A 26098-nucleotide genomic window follows, 5' to 3' on the forward strand; every position below is an offset into this window, starting at 1 on the left:
CCACACTGAGAGATTGCCTTGATTTAGGAACATGCTTAAATGTAGGTTTCCCGAAGTTCTTTGCTAAATTGGGACTAGATTTAGTGGCTTGTCAGTGCAGCATTTGAGTATAGTAAGCTTAAGCAACTGTTCTTTGGAATTATCCTTGGGCATATCAGAAAGTAATTTCAGAGATTTTTGATGGATTACAGTGTTAAATTATAGTAGCTGTTATTCCTATTTGGCCTGAAGGCCTTGGGGAAATGAACAGGTTTTGCAGAGAAAAAAAATAAAAATACCTAACATTTGGACTTGCTACAAAAAGAAAACCCCCCAAAAACAAACAAACAAACAAACAAAAGCATAACTTGAAAATATCTAGGCATTGAACATAAATTCAACAGAAATGATTTACTGGCTTTGGCTTTCCCAAAGAAAAAGAGTTCAAAGGCGTAGATACTCTAATAAGCCAGCTAAAAAATTATTTACAAAATAGTTAGGACAAAATTTCTATCAAAGTTGAAGGAAGCACAATCTTACTTTTGGACCTGAGCAGCAAAGAAGCTTAAATGTGATATCTGATGAAAAACTTACATAGTCTGCATTTCTCAACAGACAGTAAAGAAATCATCATAGGTCATAGCCATCAATAGCACAAAAGACATATTGACATGCAGCTATTAGAACTGCAAATATACAAAACAATATTCAATAACTTTCACTACAGTACTGGTAATCAAAAGAAACTCTCTGGACTGACATCTACAAAAAATATTAATATTATCCTCAAAAATGAACCAATGCTAAACAGTTGTGTATGTACAACAAAGGCTAAGAGAGGACATGTTTTAATTTACTGACTATTGCAAAATGCGAAAATATTCAGTTCTAGAAATAGAAATATGACTGACTTTTCCAAGGACTACAGTGTGCACAACCAGGGAAGAACTCTTTCTATTAGTTACAAAGGACTGGGAGCTTTCTAACAAGTGGTTGTGTGCATTTCTTTAAGGAGAATTATCTAGAAGCACTATTCAAAGAGTAATAAAGCTTTTAAGGAAAGGTAAATATGCCAGTAAGGATCCTTATTATTGCTGTTAGAATTGAGAAATACTTCATTAAATGAACGGACAACAGCAACAAAAAAAAAAAGCAGCAATCGCAGTTACTTGAATCTATCCAAATATCAAAATAAAAAAATTGGGGTGACTGAAAATAAATGATGTGAACATGGATGTATATCTAACACAAAAGTACAATTTTCTATATGGACAGCTAAAGAATCAGGCCACTTGCAACTCTGTGGCTGCAATAAAAAATAGTTTATCTGCCTAACAGAAGGGCCAAAAAACACTGAGGTGATTGTCAAGAGTCATTGGCTATATTTGTAACACATCAGAAACCTATAGATACAATACATAAAGATAAAAATTCAATGGTTTCATGTAAGTGAAGAAAAAGAGTTGCTTCAGTGTCAGCAAAATCTCTGCAGACATCATCTCCAAAGTCACTAAGAGGAACTTACAGACAACAGTGTTGCCAGGATGAGGCCCCAACACAATCAGCCAGGAGTGCACCCCAGTAACAGCTAGTAGAAAATATGCCAAATAAGGAAGTCAGATGATCTGGAACAACTTTGAAGAGTGCTAAAAAACTCTTTACTTATTATACACGAGGCATGAAGTTTCTCATTTTTTCCCCTGAAGAAACAAGTGTTAAAATGTTGGAATGCGCACTACCGATTAAGATGCTTAAAAACAGGGTTTGGAAGTGCTACTCTGAATATGCATGTTGCTAGTGAAAATTCTCATTGTAAACAGGTTGTTTCCAAGCACTTGTGGAAGGTGACCACTCAGGTTTGCTGTTCAGTACCATTTCCATACAATCTTCCTTCTCTGCCATTTCAAGGTGCTTCACAAATATTACAGAAAAATCAAGAATTAATAGGGAAAACAAATTCACGGAGACACTGGTTATTTCCACATTTGCAAGAGTTTAAAACAAAGGATAAACTGTATTAGGCATAAGGTAGGCTAAGTACAGTATTTGCATAAAGCCAACTGTATTCTTAGGGCAAAAAACATAAGAAAAGGATGCATTTAAGGAAAATCCTCTCCTAAGATTTAGTTTTAATTGTTCTATAACAAGTAATAATATAAATTATATTGAGAATTATGGCAATGCTCTTGTAAAAATGCAGCTTAATCAAAAAATGTTGAGCTTGTTGAAAGTTCCTTCCAGGAACAGGACAGACTTTTTGGACAGACTTCGGACAGACTTTTTAGACAGACTTTGTCAGAGAAATGTGGTTCCTCTGTAAGCAATATTTTGCAATGCAACACCATAATCACCTTTATTAGTGAAATCACCCATATAACAAGAAGGGCATTTCCTGTGGAGGTAGAAAAGAATTATTTGAAACTGCACTGCTGTACAGTATCCTAGAGTATCCTCCTCTGTAAGTCTGTGTGCAACTTTGTGGAACAGCTACAGAAAAGAGATTCTTGGAGGAACAAGGGGTGGTACTGAAAAAAAGGCCTATGTTAGAAAAAACCTATATAAATATTTGTCTTATGTAGACAAGGAAACTGACATCTTAAAAAAGATGACTGCCATCCCTAACCTGATCACACAGTAGCATGTAGTCCTGGTGAGAAAAAAAGTTTCAAAGCTAACAACTAACATTGATATAATCAAAGACAAAAGCTGGCTATTTTAGGTAAAAAATCAGAAGAACATTCATAATAATTTGGATCCTGAAACGGGTCTTCCATAACAGTAGCTGACACAGAAAATACCCAAATAAAATTACTCTGAAAGTCTTCTAAGATCTATCAACAGAAGGATATGAATTTAAACTTTTGACATGAGTTGGAATCTTGCTCCTTGCAATCCCAGTGTCAAAGACAACACTACATGCCTTGGAAAGCCCTTTCACTCTGATATTCATACACAGTAAATACAAATACATTTCTAATGTGCCTAGTTAATGCAGATTTATCTTTTTTTTTCTTTCTTATTAGAACACTTAAAACTATATTTTATCTTTCTATTGCTCTTATTTTTAATCAAAGCTCAACAAGGTAGGAACTTAATTGTTCAGCTTCTTTCTGTTAGTAATATGACAGTCCCAGCATACAGGGATTTCTAAACCAGGAAGTTCTATAGTTGCTTCTTGAGTATTTTTGAAAGAAAAATAGAAGTATGTGATGACAAGAGGTAATGCAGGACCTGAGAATTCCATGAGACCTTTTAGATACTCATTTGCTCCACATGAAGAATTATTTTTCGCTTGAAATTCAAAATAGCATACTATTCCACTACATTCTCACCTTTATGGTACTGAAATACTTCAGGCCTAATCCTACAATTCCTGTAAGCTAATGGAATCTACAGAGCAGCACAACACAAATCAGATTCCCTTGAAAATACAGTATTACTGTAGCTGATCATGATTTTTAATGTAACATACAATGGCATCATGCTAGATGTTTCATGGAAATTCCTTCTCATTCACAAGCCCAGATACCCTAATACATTGTAAATAGCAATGAAGTGCCTGACTGTTGAGTGCGTGTATGAACTAGAAGTTCCTAAATCAAAGAAGCTGTTTATAACAATCAGAAGTGCTGGGATCTATAAATCTCAGTATAATAAATAAAAAAATATTCACACTTTTTTTTTTTTTTGACATCAGTAGTTTCTGGCTCAGAAGTTTGAATGAAGAAGTATGAGTAATTTCTCATAAAAAACAACTCCTATTCCAAAGGAAAAAGACTGACTCATTCAAAGTCTCATGGCTCTGAGGTTGTTTACTGTTTCTCTAAAACAGCTGAATTACAAGTTGGTTAAAAGTTGTTGCCACTGCTGATGTTAACTTAGAAGCAATCAGATCAGGTCAGAAGAGCAAATGAAAATAAATAAATGACAAATAAATAAATAAATAAATAAATAAATTCAAGTAAGCAATGTCCCACAAGCATTCAGCTGTCCCAGATGCCTGGGAAATACCCCTTCCTTACACAGAAGACTGGATGTGTACATTAGGTGGCAACACATTTCCACAGTATCTTATCTATTTTCTTAGAAATTAATGTTAAATATTTCATGAGTCCTAAAATACAGAAATTTCCCAATGAAGAAGAATTTGGCTTTTTGGGTTTCTTGCCATGGGTTGTTTTTTTTTCTTCAAGATAAATGATGTTATTATTCTATTACTCTGACATTCTACAGCTACTTGTACCACTTATATGGGGATGTAAAAGTCCCATTATTCTGATTAGGCAGTGTTTTACGCTCCACTTTTTGGGACAGAAGAGTATAAAGCATTTTTGCTTTTTCCATTACCAGGCACTCAAACAGAAAACATTGCTGATTGACCGTTATATTAATGAGGCTAAATAAAAACCCAGATGGCTCCTACTAAATGAAGGAACTAAAGGTAATGATGTGCTATCTTAAGCTACTGTCCTTCAAAATCAGGGACCAGGATAAACAGAAATCTGATTATTCTAGCTGAGTAAGAAATGTCAAATAAACATCTCTCTGTATGAACTTTTGTCTACACTAAAAAAAAAAAATCGTCATTTTAAAGAACAGTTGCCAAGGGTAAGTTCCCTTGAAGTAATACATGAATTTTTCTAAACAGAACAGTGATTTAATACCATTTTAGAAAATGCTCTTGAAAAGTGTCCTTTTAGGAAAAATTAGGGTCTAAAGACCCATCTAAAGACCCAGAGGTGTGTGATGAAATTTCAGGTGTAGACATTTCAATGGCCCAAAGAAAAAGTAAAAGCAAGAAAGAACTAAGTGGCTTGCTGAGTGGACTTTTGCATTAGTGGATGGAGTTCCAACCATTTTAATACCAAGGAGTCAAGGAGTCAAACAAATTATTAAACAGAAAAGTTTTAGTAATTGCAAAATATTAGCCCATTCCTTAGGATTGCTTTATATGATTTTTTTTCCCCCAGGCTTAGTCCAAACTAGTTTTAAAATGCTTCAGGTGACAAGGCTCTTTCCATTTGCACAGACTAATAGATCTTCAAATGGAACATTTTTCCTGATACCTTAATTGATCTCTTTTTTTTTAACATCCAGTTAGCTGGTTTTGTACACCCTGGAGACCTAGTAAATGATTTATTTCCCTGTTTCTCCAGGTACTATTAAAATAATAATAAATGGTTGCAGCTTCTATTGAATCAAATTTGCTTAAGTAATTATTTTAAATCTTGCTACACAACCACACATTCAACTTCGCATTTCTTGTCTTTATTGACAAACCAGAATCTCCGTCAAGATATCAAATGCAAGAGTAGTAGCTGAAGAATGTGTCAGTGGTGGGTGGGGAACCACACATGTGGGGAACATGAAAGACTGCTGGTAGTAAAGAAATAGTCCTGTTGCACTTGTCACTGGGATGAAGAAAGCCTCCTCTGCAGGCTGCAGATAGGCAGAGTGCGTTGTTTGCTCTCAGTGAGATGGTACAACAAACTGTATCTCCCCGTAGCGTTCATCTGCTTTAGGCACCAGTAATTTTCAAGTGTGTCTTTGCTCTACATAATTTTTTTTAATGCTCCTTGAAAAGAGGATAGCTGAAAATTTTCTTCTGATCTCTCCTTTGTTCATAATTACATTTCCTAAATTGTCACTGCCTAAGGTCTGAACTGTTCAGGTGATAATTTCTGCAGGCAATTCCTCTCTATGCTACTTTTTTATACACTCTTGAAAGCCATAGGTCTTTTCTATGAGTTGATAGTGCCCCATCCCAGTGCACACATTTGAACAACAGATCTCAAAATGTCAAGCCTTTTTCATGTCTACATAGTAAAGGACTGGTCAAGTAATGAAGAATGAGAACTGCTTCCCATTACTGATGAACAAGGAGGCAGCAGTCCTATTTTGCACTTGTCAAATTAATCACATTTTCACTTGGCCAATATTCTTAGAAACCCTCTATCATTTACAGAGCTTCATACTGAAATCTATGGAGATAAAAAGTAAAAAAAAAAAAAAAAAGAAAAAGAAGACATTGGTATTCGTCTGAAGTCTGGAATAATTCATGCTGCTATCACAATTTACCAGCATTGATCTCTGTGTAGAAATTCAACTTACATAGTAGAAAAGGAATGAGGGTAAAACATGGCCCATGAAATTGTTTTTCACTTGAGAGTTTTTAGACAGAATAAGCTGCTGATTGTGCTATGAACATTTTTTCAGCCCTAATACATAACTCTTTGAAACAAGAATCACATGAAATTCAAGCAAAGAACTTTTGGTGGACGTGGGGAGAAAAACTGCAAATGCCTACAGAGCCAGGGTAAATGAAAGATACAAATTTAAGTCACTTTTCAGAGAGTTTTGTGGATATAGAAAATTGCATCCATTGTCTTTTCATTTACAACAGATACATATATCTGGCTATCAGGTTATTTGCTACAGAAACTCTTTGTTCTGTTGCTGTTTGAACTTTCTAAATATGTTTATGGAAGACAGTATCTTTCACTTCAAAGAAAATTGAACTATGTTGGGTAGAACTATTTTAGAACTACTTTCCTTGCATTAGGGAAAGACAACTGCAGAGAGGAAAATTCAACTAGTCCTGCAATCTTCTATGATGCTACTGGAATAATTAAGCAAACAGAATTTGGAGCCTGTTAATTTTAGCAGATATGCTGAAGAATATTGTTCTACCTAATACAATAATTTAGCTGAAACAATAGTGACATAATAGACAAAATTACATAATAATTACAGTGCTTTAGAGCAAGCTATATTAAGGTATGACTCATCATTCAATACGTAAGAAGGTACAGAAATACATCAAATCCAGCAGTGCAGTGTAGTGTGGCTCCAGCCAAAAAAGAAATTTAAAATCAGCAATCTTTTGTTAATAAGTGGGGGAGGAGAGAAATTAATGGAAAGTATGACTATGAATTTTGTTTTACTTTAATGAATTAAATTTTTAAAGTAACAAATAATAATTGTACAATTACAATTAAGATTTACATCTTTTTAGAAAAGCACTTAATGCATTTTCCTATTTGAACCTCACACTTCCTCTGGCAATATTTGTAATAGTTTGCTTTATTGAGAAGGGAGAACTATTCCACTCCTCATGTGGGTAAATTATTGGTGAAGTGGAAAAGCAGTGATGGAATTTTCTAAGATAATTATTATTTTTTTTTATTAGAATACTTTATCAGTAATTATTTTAAGAGAACAGCTGCACATTGTAAGAATCAAGCATAAAACACACATCTTCCCATGAAACATTTTGAATTATTTTCTATAACAGAATTCAATTGAAAACAATTATTTCAAACACTGCAGAAGCTGAATACATGCATCTTGGATATAAATGTTTTGAAAATGTCTTCTCTGGATAAGCTTTACTTGAATAAGCGAAAGACATATGTACTTTCTATCATTTTCCTACCTGCTAATACCTTCCTTGATAATAAACATAATCCCAGTTAAAGATATTATTCAACAGCACAACACAACAACATTAGCAAAGTTACTATGCTAAGCTTTTTCTTTCAGAAACTATGATGGTTTGTACTCACCAGGCGTAAAGTTATACCGAGCAGAAAACCCGATAGATTCCAGCTCACCATCAGCAAAAAACTTAATCCATAGGAATCTGCCACTGGATTTTATCATAGGTGGATTTTGCTGTCCACAGAAACGTCCAATGATTGGGGAAAAGCCAAAAGGTCCATCTCGTACTTCAATATGGTCAAATTTGCACTCCCAAGAAGGCTCTATGGAATATTTTTCATCAAAGTGTAGTTCAATGCATTGTCTAGGGGCAGCTAGAAGTGAAAAGAAAATTATCTTTTTATTTTCTAAACCAAGAATTTCAAACCTAAAACAGAAGAAATTTTGTTTGCATTATAATATTTTGTTTAATAACTCATTATTTGTACCTCTATATTTTTATAGATTTTTTACACCATCAGCTTATTTGTCTATTGTTTTCCTTTTAAAAAGTGCTCATGACAGAAGTTCTTGGAAAAACTAAGAGAGATACCTATGATGTATAACAAGATACAGTTTAGAAACTATTGGCTTCTAAGAAACTTATGCATGTGGGAAAACAGTGGTTTTTTACATTTAGGGGTGTGCGGAATGTTAATCGGAATACTTTTTTACCTAATGCTTGCAAAGATGAAGAAAGATATTATCAGAACTGTTCTATAGTAAGAAGGACAAATTCTGTTCCATATGTATTGCAGTCAATGACAAGCTCCAGTGTAATTGTTTTTACACAGAATTGCTTATCATCTCTTTTGAAACATAAGGACAAATGTAATGAATTCTCACTTAAACCAGATGAGGATTAAGCAAAATTAACGTTTAGCTAAAGAGCAAACAACATCCTACTGCAAATGCTGAAGGAACTTTAGAATGATCACTTAATTAGACATAAACCCCCCCCATGTCTATCCACTAAGGCTAGTGGCAGTCAGAATGATGTCTAAAACAAATATTCCCTGGCATCTTCTGTATAAATCAATGAAGTTATGGGTTGAACTATAGTAAAGGAGAAAAAAATACTCAAGGTTTTGTCTATAAATTTTAACAGATGCAGCATCCCTAGGGTGTGCTGTTCCTATAGCTTAATCCTGCCTATAGCAAAAGAGTATGCCTCCAGTGTCTAGATCATGGTGCAATATAGGCTTTTGCTGACAAAGCCTGCTAAGACAAGGGTTTGTTGTACCACCGCCTGCTGTGCCTCTCATGGGATCATTCATGTCTTACTCTTTACACTATTAGAAGAGCCTGAAATTGTTATGACCTTTGCCTGAATTATCATTCTTTTCACATGAAAACATGCAAGATCAAACTCCAAGCCAAGTGCATAAGCTTAACATGGAAACTGCTGCAACTCCAGCGGCAGCACCTGTCCATATCTTTCCACAGGAATGATAGCAAAACTATTAGTGTGAAAAGAACCTAGATCTTGCATGTATTTTGAAATGTTTAAACTGATCTTTTGGGATGAGCTCACTACTCCCATAAGAAGAGAGAATATTTAAAATAGACTAAATAAGACATTAGGTAAAGTTTATGATTTTACAGAAGAGCACACAGATCATATTTACAGCTATTTCATGTAAATAAATACGGCCTTATTTTATACAAAACGTTGAAGAAGTTAATAAAGCACATGTGTTATGATTTAAACTTAACTAAGCAATACTAAGGTAGTAGAGAACAATTAAGACTTTTCAAGATGGAATCATATTTTGTATGGGTTTATTCCATTTAAGGAGATTTGTTGAGAACTACTCATCATTCACCTAGGGACTGCAGAGTCAGGTATCAAAAACTCCATCCTGACAACTCTTCAAGTAAACTTAAGAATGCTCATTAACGCTTGAAAATCGTAAACTAACTATTCAAATATTATGCTATTAACCTACCTAAATCTTCATTGTAATGTTTTAATATTGTGAAGTAGATATGAAGATGAATTCTGCTACTATTGTGTCAGACAGCATCACACCACAGCACATGGCTGCTCTGCTTTCCATGGCAACAAAGAGATACCTGCTTCAGAAATGTCTTACCCCCTTAGCATAACATGTTTGTCCTTTACAAACTACCTGAGTTAGGCCTTCACTACTCTATTTCATGCCAACAGGAGGCTTTTAAGTGCTGGCTGGTTACTAAACCTTTAATGGGTCTTCTCTGAATCTAAGACTCATGTAATATGTGATAACAATGGGCATGAGGCCCCCTCTGAGTTATAGCTCAGTAATTAGGTATGATTTTTGGTGTTAAAAAGGAGCCCTAAAGCCAATTACAGCCTCAGTATAATATAAAAGGAGGTTTTGTGGGTAAAAGAATCAGACCTAGAGAGTTATGCATAAGATGTATTGATTTGGTGAAAGTGAAAAAGAAAAAAAGCGATTTCAACTACCACCATGTAGCTGTCTGAATCTCACATCAAAAGCTAGTTTTACAATCAAGAGTATTAGTCTAGCTTTCTTTTCTCTGCTTTTGTTTATTTTTCAACAAAACCAAGATGAGGTTTTTCCTAGCAAACCTCAGTTCTTGCTAGAGGATCAGGAAGAATCACGTTAGCTCAGGAAGCACTCAAGAAAGAATTTTTACTTTCCCCCAAGGCTCTCATGTATAAAGGGTGCTCTAGCTTTAGAATGGAGCACTGACTATTCATTAGCACTGTTTCTCCACCTCAAAATAAGACTGGGGAATGAATTTTGGGGCTGACTACTGACCGTTCACACTCCTTAAATGCTAAATCATCTCCTGCCATCATTTCGGCCATACCAGTCAGAATATCCTAAACCCTTTCTTAGGCATGATGTGGTGGTTCACATCAGTCAAGGACCATTTACTGCAAGTAGTTTGCATCTGTACTCTTGACTGGGAAGGTGATAGGAGTTAATCTGTACATGTGTGATTGCATCTATGAATCAGCCTTAAGGCCAATGAACATTTCCTGACCTGTTTAGGGTTTTAGCACTTCCTGTGTTCCAGCATGCTCTACAAGGCAGTCCAAACAGGATGAGGTCCCTTCTTCTAACAGTTTTGTCATTCTGTAACTGCGAACTGTGGTGATTGCAAAAGGCTGGGCAAAGGGAAGAAATGGTGCTGTACATGCATCCATGCACCTTATCATCATGTGCTTTTAAATGCACCTCTGTGCTTCAACTTGTGCAATATATAAAGGTTAGAGGGATTGGTGGGGTTATTTTGCAATAATCTACCTAAGAAACAAAATTATTCATATCTTCCTAGAAATGACCATAAGGAATGAAAACACACAATTCAAACTCCCAACTTGAATTTGCTTTTAGCAAAAAGTAAAATTTCTTAAACAAAGGGTATCATCACTTATAATCTGGCTTTAGGAAGGGTTTCTTTGCCAAACACAAGCTAAAGTGATCAGGTACTGTATAAACACACATCTTCTGCCACAGCTTTTGCGTCAATGTGTGTGCAAAAGTGGTCATGGTAAAACTTACAGAAATACAGTAAGAATAAGTCCAGAATAAGGACTAATAATATTGAACATATAGCTACAGAAAAACGAACCAAATCCACCAAACAAAAAGACCGGAACATGCAATTACTCCAGACTGGATTGGAATATGCTCATCTAACCAGAAAAGGAGGGATGGAATGGTCATTTCCAGTATCATTCACAGGTAAAGCCCACTCACATCTTCAGAACTTTTTCTGTGTCTATAATGTTTAGGAAATGTTGTTGTCAAGTCCAAATCTAATATATTGGATCTATGTCACAAAATGACTTTAAATCTTAAAAATCTTCCATGTTTAACTTCCCTTTTTCTTTCTTCAAAAATGTTTAATACCATGAAAAGACTACTTAATACTTGTTTGTCTCCTCGTGTTTTTCATCTAATTATCTTACACAAGTGTTGTCTTGAGATTTTATGCTCAGTTCAAAAAAGGCATTGGGTTTCAACTTGTGGTAGAACAGTTGCAGCAAAACCACACAATTAGGATTTTAATTCTGATCAGCCTCTCAATCTGTGTATCTGACAGCTGAAGTTAAGCAAAAATCTGTCTAAGTCTACTGCATGGAAATGATAAATTGAACTCTACACCTATCCCATCTATTTGAACTGCGACATTGCTGACAGTTTTCAATAATCTTTGGTCTTTCTGGATGTCCAGCTGTTACTGATAAGAAAGCCACCTACAACCTCCTTTTAAAAGAGGATTATTTTCTTGTTTTGATGAAAACTTTTTTGAACACAAAAAAAAAAAAATCACTGTGAAATTCAAAATTACTTCAAGCACAGATTCTTCGTACAGTGATACACAACCACTTTCTAACACCTGTGAAAGATCTAGGATTAAAGAGTCTAATGATCTTCAGTGAAAACACAGAAAGCCTTCCAGAGAGATATCTCTAAATGACCACAAAAATATAAAGTGGGTATTTCATATCTCCATAAAGCAATTTTAGTCCATACCTATATTTTCAAATCAACGTTTAATTACTAAAGGCTGAAGAATGGATAAAATCTCACAAGTATTTCACCTGAAGGATTTCCAAATCAATTCTTAAGATACATTGTGTAAAGTATGAATAACCCACTCCCCAGATATTTTTAACACGAACAAAAGCCTTTGCTCGTTTCCCTTTGGAGCACACATGCCAAATTTTCTGCAGTCTGGCAAAGGCTAATGCTGCCACTGCTGCGGTCATTTCAGGCAGCTGTGAATTTTGCCAGGTTGGAGTCATGAATGTATGAAATAAGAGTGAAATTGGGCCCAACAGGGAATTTAATGCATACACTCAGCTATTTCCTATTTTCCGTATGCCAAATGAGACAGTAAAAGAACAAATTCTCAATGAATTTTGAAAGGCAGGTAGAACTCAGCAGAAGCTTTACAGCATAAGTTTTGTACTGAATCTGTGACTTCTGGATGACCTAAAGAATTTGTTTAGAAAGGCATCCAATCTGGACTTTAAAATTCCTAGTTGTTCCAGCAGTTAATTATCATTACTACTAAAATAGAATAAAAGAGAGGAGAGGAGAGGAGAGGAGAGGAGAGGAGAGGAGAGGAGAGGAGAGGAGAGGAGAGGAGAGGAGAGGAGAGGAGAGGAGAGGAGAGGAGAGGAGAGGAGAGGAGAGGAGAGGAGAGGAGAGGAGAGGAGAGGAGAGGAGAGGAGAGGAGAGGAGAGGAGAGGAGAGGAGAGGAGAGCGAAAGGGCAAGGGCAAGGGCAAGGGCAAGGACTTGGACTTCTAGCTGTTTGAGCTTCATCGGCTTATGCCTTTAACTGCTAGGATAGAAGTCTCTACAGTCAGAAATCCTTTTCTCTTTTAGAAACTCACAGTCTATGATCATGGCAATTTTTGCCAGCTCCTTTACTTCACCAAAGTAATTTTGAAATTATAAAAGGCTTACATGCATATAAGATAAGCTACAATATGGGTGGAAAAAATTGTATTACGGAGGTGAAATTCTATACTATTACAATACACTACGTGTTAAGAGTCCTCACTAAGGTCACTAAAGTCAGTAGGAATTGGTTTTGAGGGAAGCCATAAGTATTTGCCCCAGACTGTGTTTGATAGCAAAAAATGCAGGAACAAAAGCAAGCAGGCAGGAAGGAACCTGGTGATTCATATATGTATTTAAACTCACGTCATACAGCTGTCACTATGGTATACACAGCCCTGGACTTCTGAACTCTCTGAGACATACAAAGGAGGGAGAGCAGTGTGGGAATGCTGTTATGGATCATATTGACAGTCTGCCTAGTTTGTTTTTTTGGTATTCAACAGCAGATAGAAGCTATTTGAAGTATACTGAATCTCAATAACAAATATAGGAATAAGATGCATATGGAGATGTTTCTGTCTTACACTAAAATTGATATTTATGTCCTGGATTATCAAAGATTATCCACAACATAGATTGTTATCTGACCTCAAAGATATTGCTATTAGTAAAATAATTAATCTTTTGGATTTTTTTTTTTTTTTTTTGCATTCCTTTGACTTCAACATCTTATGCCAATGAGTTCCAGAGAAAATAAAAGGTACGGAAAAAGTTTTCATTTGCTAGCCTTCTTTATACTATTCTGCCATTTGTATATGTTGCAAAAAGGAATAAATATGGACAACTGACCAAAATTAACAAATAGTGTTTCTTGTCCTTCAGTTTCTTGACCTTCTTTTGCCTTTTTTTAAAACTGCTACATTTTAAAATATCAATTCTTAGATATCTTACTACATCTCTGTTTATTTTTGTGATATTTCCAGGTATGTCTATTCCTGACCTTTTTAAGAGGGCAGAAATAGACATGGAAAGATGAGAGTTGAATATGTTGTGCATTATGCATGGTTTTCATCAGATTATATACTAATAGAGCTGCTATCATCATGGGCTTTAAAATACCCAGTTGCAATCCGAACTGTTATGACTGGTCAGGAAGCAGAAAATATCAGTGTCATGACAAATTATGTGCAACTGGATTTTGACAACTTTATTTCTCCCATAAATTACAACAAGATGTCTGTTAAGTTTGGATTACTCCTTTTACTACACATCGCTCCAAACTCATCAACATGGAATGTCATCTTCACCATAAAAGTTGATTGAGTAAATCTTCCCTTCTTAAATTGCTCTTCAGTATTTCCAATTTAAGCTCTTTTAAATCAGATTATTTCAACAGGGTACTTTGCCACCTTTCATCTTATTAACTATATTTTCAAAATATATTAACTATATATTGTCACCTTTCATCTTATTAACTTATATTTTCATAAGTACTTAATTACTGTAATAAAGACAAAGGTCTTTACAATAAAGGGCTTTCAGGTGCTTTCTTACTAAAAGGAGGAACACCTTTTGGCCTGAGAGACTGAATTAAAAAAAACAGTTTATTGCTTTTTTTTTTTTTTTCCCCACACCTTTTCTCTTTAATGATAAAACACATCCCTGTGTTTCAGATCCTTGAAGATACAAGAGGCTTGCTTCTTCCCATCCTCACAGGAATGTCAGAAAGATAATTTTATCAATGCATATAGAAGAGAACTAGATCAACATAACAAAATATATAGCACTAAGCAGTACATATTGAACCTATATATTTATGGGTTTTTTCTTTATTTTAAATTTGTTGTAGCTCAATTACTAAACTATGAAAGAATTTAAACGTTTACCATACATCTGCTTAAATTTCAGACTCAGATGGGAAGAGTGGACAGACATAAATTTTCTTTACAGGGTTTGGCTGACTCCATGATTTATAATCACCTCTTTACTTGTGACTTCAGTCAGGATACCTAACATTAGAGTGGGATTCAGAGGTCTTGGTCATTCGGCTGTGATTTATTTTCCTAACCAAAACATTTACTATGCATCATTCCCCTTGAAGTTTTTTTATTAAATATATTTTAGTAACTCAACACTAGATCTGGAAAGGCAAACTGGTTTCTTAAAAGGGTCTAGTTGGAGGGTTCTAAATCAGCTAATTCAATCTGAATCAACTATACACCTTTGGAAATCTCTTGGTACTACCTGCATCTTTAGTAAAATAACTATTTCTGTAATTGCTGGGTCGATCATTTGTAGTTGATAATTCTATCCAACCAAGCATGGATAGAACAAGCAGCAATGCTGTATTCTGCATGTATTCACAACTCATGAATGAACTTTCTTGGTTCTGGTGACTTAACATTCTGTACCTGATCCATCTTTTCTGCTACCAAGCTCTGACAGTATCTAATCTCCATTACTTTCCACTGATTCGTTTTTACAATAATCCTTTCAACATCCACTGTGCTAAGACTGATGAAAAGAAACTGCATTCACTTGTTTGTAATCCACCTTTATCCTTTCTTTATAACGCCTCCATGCCCGCAACTGTCTACTCTTTGAAAGCTGTGTTTTACAGCTGTTTGGTGTTAACGTTTATTCTTTTCTGGTTTTGTTTTGTTTCTTGGGGCTTTTTTTAATCTGGTTATTTTTATTTCTCATGAACAATCGGATGGAAAATTTTTTATACTCACTGTATGGATATTTTCTGAATTACTTCCCTTACTATACTTTGCCTTATACGCATATATACATATATACTTTTCCCTTACTATACTATACTTTAATCTCATTCCTGATTCAGTTATGATGAATGTAAAGAATTCATATGAAATTCAAAAACTTGTTTCGTGTGTTCACATTTTACTAATTTTAAAATATTCTTTCTTCTGTCATGTTATAGCATTTTAGGTTCTCTTCATTCTCTGAATATCCTGTAATAAATTATATAGTGTTTATTACTAAGTGAATCACGCATACTTACCACCTGAACTAATATATGAATGATTTCAGAAAAAAAAAATCAAGTATTTTTCAGTATTTCTTGCTATACACTACAAAATTTTAAAATGACAAACCAAATCAAAACAAAAAAATTAAAAAGTATAGGGAGGGAGCTTCTCTGAATCTCCTCTCTTGAAAAGATTTATCACAGTCACATAGGCTTTACCTTCTCTTCACACATAATAAAATAAAGCTCTTGGAGGTTTTATACAGTGGTGATTGAATATAAACATTCTTCAGCTGGTCACCTTCTATAATGTAGACGCACTCCCTGTCAGGAGGATACTTGTTGGGGTAATTGGGAGAAGTGAAGATGCCTCCTTCTGCATATTTTGTCCAAGTTCCACACTGCACTGGTTTCTGTCCTTCGGAAGTAGTTTGCTTTTCTGTGAAATAATCACATTAAGCATTATATAATTAGCTCACAAATTATTATGTCCCTATGACACTTTGAACTCTCTTAGACAATAAAACAGTTCCTCCTGTCAGTGGCTTCAGCAAGCCACTCTATCAGCAAGCTACTTGCCTTAATGTGGGAATACATCAAAGTCACAAAATCAAGAAAATTTAGAGATTTATGATAGAATATATAAATTCATTTAAATTTGTAGCAGCTTGACTCTATATTCACCAGGCAGAGATAGATGGGGGAATTCCTGGATTATAGTTCACAGATATTTTTTTTTTCTTGCTATTTCCTGTAAAATTAATAAATAGCTCTAAGGCCAGGAATCACATCCCCAAATTTCCTCCTCCTAGATGAATCAGAGAGCAGAGTCAGGCCTTCTTATTTGCTTTCTTCCTAGCCCTGAAACTCTTGCACTCCTTTCTGCACATTGGCAGAGAGCCTGGAGACAAAGTTTTGAGTCTGTTCAGGCTGAAGAAGATGAAGCATCACTTTATGGGCATCATGCTTTAACAAGTAGGCTAGAATAAGATGGTTTCTTCAGAGGGGAAAATACCTATGCTGGCATTAAAAGGAAGTATAGTAGGTTCTAGACCTCATACAGGTACCTGAAGAGGACTCCTGTGTTTTGCTGTGAATGAAGTACCTATGTCCAAGGAGTGCCCCATTTAACTTAAGCCTTTGATGTGCAGAGATGCATTGTTTGAGACTCCCACTTATGATCAATGAAGGGAGACAGGTACCTTCCAATGATGATTTTAACCACCTGAGATCCGCCTTATGCTCTGCGAGCATTTCTCTTTCTTCCTGGTCTGTATTCAAGTTGAGTACGACACACTTCCTAACTTCCTGAAATGAATTCAGGCCTACAAGGACTACTCATTCAGACACAAGTTCATACACACACTGTGCTTAGCAGCTTTCTCCACTTGGCTCTCAACACACTTAGCATCCTGGGCTTTAAGAACATTTTTCTAGCCCCACCTGGCATAAATGCACTCATGATACCTAACTTCAGATTTTGAATTCAACAAGCTATCTTAAGGGTAAATAGCTCAGTCCGCAAACTGGACGTCCCAATATGAAAGCGGTGGTATGTTACAGTCTTTAGACAGACAGAATCAGGCACAGTCAGTTAGGTCTAACTGTGGAACAAGTCACTAACTTGTTAAAAAAAAGTACCACTGGATTTTTTGCACATGTACAGGCACACTAATACTCAACACAAATGAACAAAGGACAGACACTGGCAGTAGGTGAGCTACTAAAAATTTCAAGAACTGAATTAACAATTCAAATTCATACTTTGGACTCTAATATAATGTGAAAAAAACCAGCTGAAGTTTACATACCTGTCCCTTTTTTGGTTGCCCCAGACAAATGTAAGATGATTAGACTTGCTACAACTGAAAAAGAAACATGCGTTAAATATCACAGTGTGACAGTGCTTGCAATCAAATCAATTGTAAACATCTTAGAAGAACACAAATTAAATGGAATTGCTGTAAAAAAAGTTTCATTTTTATTTGCATCTTAAAATTGCCTATTTTGTACAAACAAGTTTCTTTGTGATCTGTCCTTGTAAGTATTTAACTTTGTAAAAGTATACAGATAAAGAGGAGGTCTTCTGGGTTTAACATAAAATCCCCAGGCACTGATGTTTCTCTCCTTTTTTTATTTTTTATTTTTTTAGTATTAGAGAAAAATGCCTTACCAGTGTTTATTTATATAATCATAGCTTGGGAATAATAGAAAAGTGGCTGCTTTTAACAAAGCCCTGCTAAGTTTCAGTGCCACTGGACTCACTAACGTCTCTCACTACAGCATAATAAAATTTGAAAATGAGTGCTGGGAGTAAGGAAGAAGTGAGGGGTTGGGTTCTTCACATCTATCAAAGCATTTGCAAATCCCCAGTGAAGTAAATCATTGTGTGTGCTTAACACTCTCATTAATTTAGTTTGTTTGACTTGTTGAGAGGGTGTTGCCTTGTGCTGCAGGGAATCCACAGCCCATTTTGCAAAGAGAAATCTCCTATCTCTAACCATGACAGGATAGCTATGCCTCTTGGGAACAAATGTGACCTTTCTGAGATAGGCTTCAACCTGGACATAATTTCTGAGCTTCTGGGATTTTCTGAATAAAACGTTTTAACTAGAAAAGGCTAAGAGACAAATACTTAGGCCAGTCATAACAAGACTGCTTTGGAAAATCAAAGTGACTTAGCTAGCTATCTGATGAATCATGCACTGATTATAGTGTTTTCTTGTCATCCCCCATACCTTCTTTGACTTTTGTGGAGAAAGTAGGATAGTAAAAGCATAACAAAACAGATTCATAAGTTCTTGGAGTGCTTGGGGTTTTGACCCTAGCTAGTTTGGCATTAAGCCCAGACACACTGAAGTTAAAGAGGAAATGAAGTTGTGTGTTTATTCCAAGCATTTTGGATTGATCAGCTGCCATTTGTATTGCTGACCATGATGAGAAATTGATGGACTTGTGGTCTTTAACAAACGTAATCAAATGGCATGCTTTCCTCTTCTTACCCCCAAGACACACCAAAAGTCACCATGGGCTAGCAACTACCTACATGCATGACCCTTTCAAAGATGGTGCTTTCATGATTTTCAGCTTTTACACTGCAAATTGTATGCCATTTTTACCCCAAAGGAAGCCAGTGTCCATATTTCCAGTATTCTGATAGCACTGGGATCTCTGTTTCTATGCCTTTGACCCTGTTCCATGTGACAGAGGGTTTGAGGCATGGATGATGGCTATCTTATTAAGCAGGGAAAGGCTTTAGTTCTGGGAAAATGAAGACTTGGCAGCATACTCACTATTTCTTCATCAGGCTCACAGCCCCTGTCTTTTTGAATCCCTCACAAGACCCTGTCTTTTTGAATCCCTCAGCTAACAGAGACGGATGTTGGCAGAGCTGGTAGTTAAAAACTTCTGTGTTGGAGACATTCAGTGAGAACACTACATCATCTGCTCGGATCTGAATGCTGCCCAGTCATTCATGCCCTTACTCTCCTCAGGGATGGATTCTGGAAATATGCGCTAGCTGGGACTCTCCCTACCAGCTGTGTCAAAATCTTAAGGCAATGCAGGATTCACCCATTTTAGAAGTTGCTCATTTACTTTAGCTGTGTTTCATGCAGTGAACATGCTGCATCTATGCCTGTAATCCTCACCAGTCAAAACCTAATTTTTCAATAGTATAAGGTGGAATACTGTTAAAATATGGAACCAGCTGATGATGTTCTTCCTGACAACAAATTTATGGGAGCTAGAATAGGACGCACAGCAGCCAAACAAAACCCATATGAGAAATATTTCTTCTTAGGCAATGAATAACAATTCACATCTGATTCTTACAGGTTCATTTCAAACACCTTTACCTATCAGCTCTCCCCTCCTTTTCTACATGGGAAAAAAAATAAATCGGAGGAGAGAGTTGGCCCAAGTCACACATATATTGTTACCGAGATGACAGAAAAAACACAGATCTTTACAATTCCAGCTGTAACTGCTAAAAAGGATGATTCCAAGCCACAGAGTGATGTTATTCCAAAACAGGGAACTACGCTTGCATACCATCATGTCAGTACTGATTATTACTAAAGAGTCAAAATAATCTTAATAACAAAATCTATTAGATGAGACTAAAACATTAAGTTTTTTATCGGGACATATCTAACATATGGATAGATGAAATGAAATACTTCTCCATATTTCAGTAAGAGAGAAAGCTTTCTGATTCAATGGCATTAACACCAGCATCACCAAAATCTGTATATTGCCAGAAAGCAATTAAAATTCTAGGCCTTATGGGAAACAGATAACACAGTATTTTTTACTTAAGGCAAGGCAGGCCATTTTATTCTGTGACCCCTTGTTTTTTTATTTCTCAAGCCACAGGAAAAGAACAGTGCTTCTCACAGAAAAGGAGGAAAAAAAAAAAGACCCTAAAGAGACCAGCCATGCAATCTTCACTCACTAGAAACTGTCACTTGGGAAGCTTTGACAGTACAGCAACAATATTGTGATTGTTTGGATTAGGGAATTATTTTAAAGAAGTTTCCATTAAATTTCTCATTGCATTCTCACTTGTCTTCCTCCTCCCCCATTTTTTCCTAATAACAGGTGTAATTATAATCATGCTATCTAGTTCCACTCTAATTACGCACCTTTGCATCTTTTTGGATCTGTGCGTTTTTCCATTACACACTAAGAGATTTACCTCTTGGGCAGGCAGCTTTTTGGAGGCTGTGACTTGGCATAGACAGAACTTAGCATAGGATAGAGTTGGCCAAGCACCACCTGGCCATAGAGCTGTTCTTGTACAGGTGTGGGCACACACAGGTGCTGGAAAGAACCGTGCCCAGCCAACCCCCTTCAGCAGAGTGGGCTCTCCAAAACTAAGACTGGAGAGGGGGTCCCATCCACGCAGCGTGGGGCCCCCGGAGGTCTTCGACGAATGACTGTCACATTTTTGTGCCTCCCCGCTTCTCCTGGAGTATTTCCCCCAGGGCGGCAGCATCCACCCCACCAGGATCCGTGATCCAGGATCCGTGATGCAGGATCCGTGCCCGCTGTAACCGCCCCCGCCGCGGCACTCGGCGCTGCCCCGCTCCCACTCGCCCCATGCCAGCCGGTTCGAGACCCGGCTACGGCTGCACCGCACCGCAGCGGACAGCGGGGGCCGTTCTCCCTCTCTCCCGCCGTCACGCTGAAAGCCATCAGGCGCCTCGCGCCCCGATGGACCCCCCGTCCTGCTGGAGGGTGGCCCCCGCCCCACTGCGCTGACAGACACCGGCTCCCTCCCGCTGCACCGGAGGGCGGTGGGGAAGGGGTACTGCCTGTGCGGGGGGGAATCTACCCCCACGCCGCGGAGGTCTCACCGTCCCGTTACGCTAGTTGTGGAGGCAGCGCAGGGCAGGAGCCTGAGCGCGGCGGCGGAGCTCAGCCGGGGGAGGGCGGGAAGAGGGGCATACTCACTGTGAAAGAAGCTGCGCCCATGGGTCATGTCTGTTCCTTACACAAGGGGCTTCGGTCTCCACTAATTCCATTTAGCTACGGGAGGACTTCCAGTGGCGGGAAGAGGACGGAAGTAGGAAAAGAAGAAGAAATAATAATAATAATAATAATAAAAAAACACCCTAAGCCCACACACAGCAGAGTGGAGCAGCCCTTCCTCTCCTTCGCTCTCCCTCACCGCCTTCAAATGATCACCGCCGGCTCAATCCCATCGCACCCGAGCTCTCATCAGCACCACCATGAGCGTTGCATCGCGGCGGCGGCGGGCACGGCGGCGGGCCGCGCATCCAGGTGCCGGCTGGCGGCGGCGGCGGCAGAGGGGCGAGCCTAGCCCCTAGTCACCAGTTTCATACAAAACCAAAAGCAGATCGAAGCATTTCCTGCAGGACTCCGAGCCCAGCGACTTCCAGCCTTTCGGCTTCTTTTGATGCATTGAAGAAGGGATTAATGGGTCCGTCATCAGCTCCAGTGCTTGCTCCTCTGAAGGGGTGGGGGCGGGCGGGAGGGAACCCAAAGAGGAGGGGTGGGGGGAAGAAAGATTTACCAAATTGGGGATTTAGTCATATTTGTGTGCAATGTGATCCTTATGAGAGAAGAAATCCTTTAAAATCGAACAAATCCATTTTTGCAAAACCTTCTCCCTGCGCGTAGCATAGTATCAAGTGGTAGCAGCGGCAAGAGACTGAAAACACATTGCACCGCTTGAAATCCTCTCGGGTATGGATGGAGCGAAATAGAGGTGGATGAGGATAGCGAGATGTCCCCTCACTTCTCCAGTCCAGGGTGAGAAGCAGAAGAAAACCCTGGAGACTCCTGCGTTTGTTCAGTGCGGGGGCAGGGGAAGGGGAGGGAAAGGGCAGGAGAGTGGCGGTGGTGGGGAAAGAATGATTTCAAAACTGCGAAAGATGTGAGTAACGAGAGGGATTGTTTCCCCTCCCCTAATCAGTTCGTGGATCAGACAAAATGCTCATGAGTTCCTCCTTGAACTGCACCTGCCAAAGGGAAATGGGAAAGATTTTCTCCCTTGAGAGGCGACTTCTCCATTTACACACGCACGCACAAAAGGAAGCAATAAAAGTTTAGCTGCTAATCCTCCGGCCGCAGATACAATGATTGCCTCTTCCAATCAGCCCAGACGCGGCAGCAAAATCTCTCCTTTCTCTCCCCCTCCTATTCTCAAGCTTATCTTCCTCCCCGGCTACATCCCACCTCAAACACCCACCGCTTTGGCGAGACTGCGGAGGGATATGGGCCAGGGCGGGAAGAGTGGAGTATGGAAAATATATAAATCAGAGTACTGGTAGAAACTGAAATGATCTCAGCGAAAAAAAAACATGAGAGGAGGGGGAGCGGACGGACGGAAAGGGCAGTGTCCCCTCTTGGCCCCGGATGCCGGCCCCACAGCGCCGCGGTAGCCGGCAGCTGCCCCCGCGCCCCCATGGCCCCACGGCCCCGGCCAGGGAAAGGGGAGAGCGGCGAGGATGGGCAGGGGGCGAGACGCTCCCCTGGGCCGGAGGGGAGTGCCAGGGGAAGGGAAGATTCGTGGAACAAAAGTGCAAGGGGAGCAGGGTGGAATTCCCCGGTCCCCCTGTACCGCTGCTCCGGCGCCGAGGCGAGGGAGGAGCTGAGCCGGGCGAGCTGCCCCCGCGGGGACTATGGGGACAGGCGGGGGCCCCGCGGATCACCCAGACCCTTCACTGGCTCCCCACGCAGCCGCCGGCCTCTAGGGGAAGGGGAGCCTCCGCTCCTCCTCACCCGCACCTGATGCGCACGCCGTCCGCTACGAACAAGTGCGCCTGGAAGCGCGCAGCCGGGGAGGGGGTGCGGGAGGGTGGGTGTGTTGTGGGTGTGTTGTGTGTGTGTGTGTGTGTGTGTGTGTGTGTGTGTGTGTGTGTGTGTGTGTGTAGGCTGTAAATCAATTCAAAATAAAATACATCCCGGGATTCAATTCTGCGCGGGAGAGGCAAAGGGGAGGCGAGCGCAGATCAGACGGCGCCCATGGCTGGTCGCTCCACGGCCGGGCGCGGAGGGGCAGTGCGCGCCCGCGGAGTCGGGTCAGCATCCCCACCCGGGATCTGACGGCTGTCTGGTGGGCAGTAATAACGCTGTCGGGCTACTTGTTGTCTTTAGGGAATCTTTTCATGAGGCGGGTGCCTCCACTCCGTTTGGGACACCACTGAACAGCGCAACTGCATCTTTTTTTTTTCTTTCTTTTTTTTTTTTTTCCTGTAAATCACCCTGTTTTAATAAAAGACCTCAGAGGGTATTTTCATGCCATGGGTTGTTTGCTCTGTACTGTATCAAGAATGTAACTGCCATCGATGACTATAAATGCAGCCAGTCAGCAATAACAGCATGCCCATTAGGATGAGTCTGAGGTGATCTTGGCTATCAGAATTCATCCATTCAAATGGCCAGGCAGCCATCACCTCAGCCAGTCTGGCTTTGAGCATGTAAAAATCCTGATGGGTGAGAAGGGCACAGAATTCAGCTGCAGGGCTCTGCAGTAAGCTCCTTATAATAAAGAATATAGAAGATATAAGACTCCATAAAAGGATTCACCTATGTTTTGTGTAATCTATCTTGCCATTAGCAACATCAAGTCTGCAGCTGTTAATCTCAATAAACTGTCCTGTACTGCTTTCTAGCCCTCTCAGCACTTTTCTCTGACCTTCCCTACTCTCTCCCGCCTCAAGTTAAAGAACTTTATTTGTGCAGTAATTGAAGGTTGCCTGATTTATTGATAGGATAAACTTCTATAATACAGATGTGCATTTTGCCTTAGTCAAGCAACAGCAGACTAGCTGAAAGAGGATAGTGTGGAAAACAGTTATAGGAGTGTTTAGAGACAGTCAGATGCTTCTTCTGCAGGATGATGCAGACATCCATATGGATAAGCTTCAAGTTATAGTTACTTTAAAAAAATGCTATAGAATAAGTAGACACAAAACAGCTGATTTTGCTGTTCTGAATGTGCTGCGTCACATCATATGACAGTGAGCTTCAAGATTTTTCTGTTTATGAAATAGGGTGTTTTCATCTTTAAAGATCGTAGAACTCTTGTAATTTGCACTCTTAACTTTGAGGACACCATTGTAATAGCATTGACAAATAACATGTGGTACATACCAAGTACCCTTAATATATGCCAAAGTGTAATCAGCCACCATCATTATAGAATGAGACATCCACAAAATAGCTGAGGAACGGCCACAGTGGCCATTGCATGTTCTGCTAATGAGACCTTAAGGGGATATCTTGGGATCTACATAGCTGGATGCTAAAAGCTCATTTGAATGTGTTTATAAGCAAGTGCACAAGTTTGTAAGTTAAGATACCAGTCAAAATCACATTTTGCCTCAATAGATCTCCCTCCTGTAGAGAGTTTGAAATTTTGAACTTCCTGCAACTACTGAAGTCTTCACCTTCACTTTTTTTTTTTTTCCATTATGTCTCATTTTGCTGCAAAACCTGTTTATGTAAGTTATGGTAAAAACTGTTTCTGAAGAGGCAGTAGCTTGCCAGCCAGCAGGTGCCTTTCACTACCCTTGTTTTGTATGGGTAAATATTTATATACTTAGTTTACTTTTTTTTTCATCCTTAATTAGCCAATAGCCATACCCCTAGATTTCTGCTAGGCAATAAAATAAAACAAGGGAGAAAGACAGTAACATCTAATAAAACATGAAATGTAAAAAAAAAAACAAAAACAACTCAAACAAAACTGAAAAAACAAACAAAAAAAAAAACCCAGAATAGTGACAAGAAACAATTGTCTCAAATGACATCTTAGTGTGGTTTGCAGTCCTTTAGATTTTACTTTGTAAGAGTCCTGTCGATTTTTAAATGGGTATAAGTTTCTTTGTTTTATGTTTTGCATTTGCCTTAGAGTAAGAATATTGCTTTATGATATGGAATGGCAGTTATGCTCTTAGATTAGACATGTACTTTTATTAGTTCTTTGCTGGATGTCAGATGAAATCTTATTTTTAAAAATAAGCAAGACAACCAAACACAATTATGTTCCTTGATTCAGTACATACAATGTTATTCTTTGTAGTTATTCTTTGTTGTTTTAAACCATCCATTACATGTTAATCTCTTCATATAGTCCACTTTTGTCAGCCTCTCTCTCTTTCACTTTCACAGCTGAATTTCTCTATTGATTTTTATGGGAGTTTATTTGAACCCAGAATATTTTGTTCAGCAAGATGTGAAGTACTTCCTGTGGTCTAGCATCTTCAGGTTAACTTAAAACACTGCTCAGCCTGAGGATGGTTAGCATGGGAGAAAGGAGGTCAACCATTTGGAGACCAGTTTAAGCACTATGGAATGTTTTCTAAAGATTTCAAAATGAAAAAAAGACAAAGATGTTACAAATCTGAAAATATTTCTAAAAGTTTTGTAAGAGAAAGTAATGTGCAGTCTCCTATTGAGAGCTAAGTGAAGGACCAGATGCATTAGCAAGCAGAAGAAAAGCTTTGCATCTGAACTGTCTTATGCTGCTGTTTAACCACAAGAAAATAAAATGAATTCTGCCTTGGTTTTCCCCTTTCTGTGGTTAATTTATGTGTTTATATAACAAATAGCAGAAGTAAGTCCTGGGCTGGACTGGTGGCTCTGCCTGAGAAGGGATGTTGGACTAGATCACCTTTGGAGGTCCCTTCCAACCTCAACCATTCCATGATTCTGTGATTCTGTAAGCAATGGGGGACAACGGAGCACAAAGGAGAGGAACAGTTTTGGTTTTATGTTTAGTGAGAAAAATAAGCTCCTTAGCATTCAGGATTTAATTAGCTTGTTTTTATTTGTTACATACAATAGGATTAGACAATGTAC

The 26098-nt window shown here is 38.5% G+C and overlaps 1 protein-coding gene across 3 annotated transcripts in view; it reads right to left on the reverse strand.

Annotated features, from left to right (window-relative positions):
• NETO1 (neuropilin and tolloid like 1) overlaps positions 1–22285 on the reverse strand; it is a 65966-nt gene extending 43681 nt beyond the window's left edge. Inside the window, exons 1-4 of one of the 3 annotated variants that reach the window (XR_009727101.1) lie at positions 21221–22285; positions 17575–17628; positions 16065–16202; positions 7545–7793 (exon numbers count right to left, since the gene is read on the reverse strand). Coding sequence is in view for 2 of the 3 variants with exons in the window: in XM_061364661.1 (XP_061220645.1) it covers positions 7545–7793; positions 16065–16202; positions 17575–17628; positions 21221–21248 (469 nt within the window). In the remaining variant the exon portion in view is untranslated. The remainder of the gene's footprint in view (positions 1–7544; positions 7794–16064; positions 16203–17574; positions 17629–21220) is intronic. The other 2 variants (XM_061364661.1, XM_061364662.1) reach the window with 2 other exon arrangements.
• Between the last annotated feature and the right edge of the window lie 3813 nt (positions 22286–26098).

Source organism: Neopsephotus bourkii, unplaced genomic scaffold, assembly GCF_033783945.1.
Source record: "Neopsephotus bourkii isolate Nb327-2 ecotype Australia unplaced genomic scaffold, CSIRO-AGI_Nbou_v1 NB_1248, whole genome shotgun sequence".
Taxonomy (NCBI): domain Eukaryota; kingdom Metazoa; phylum Chordata; class Aves; order Psittaciformes; family Psittacidae; genus Neopsephotus; species Neopsephotus bourkii.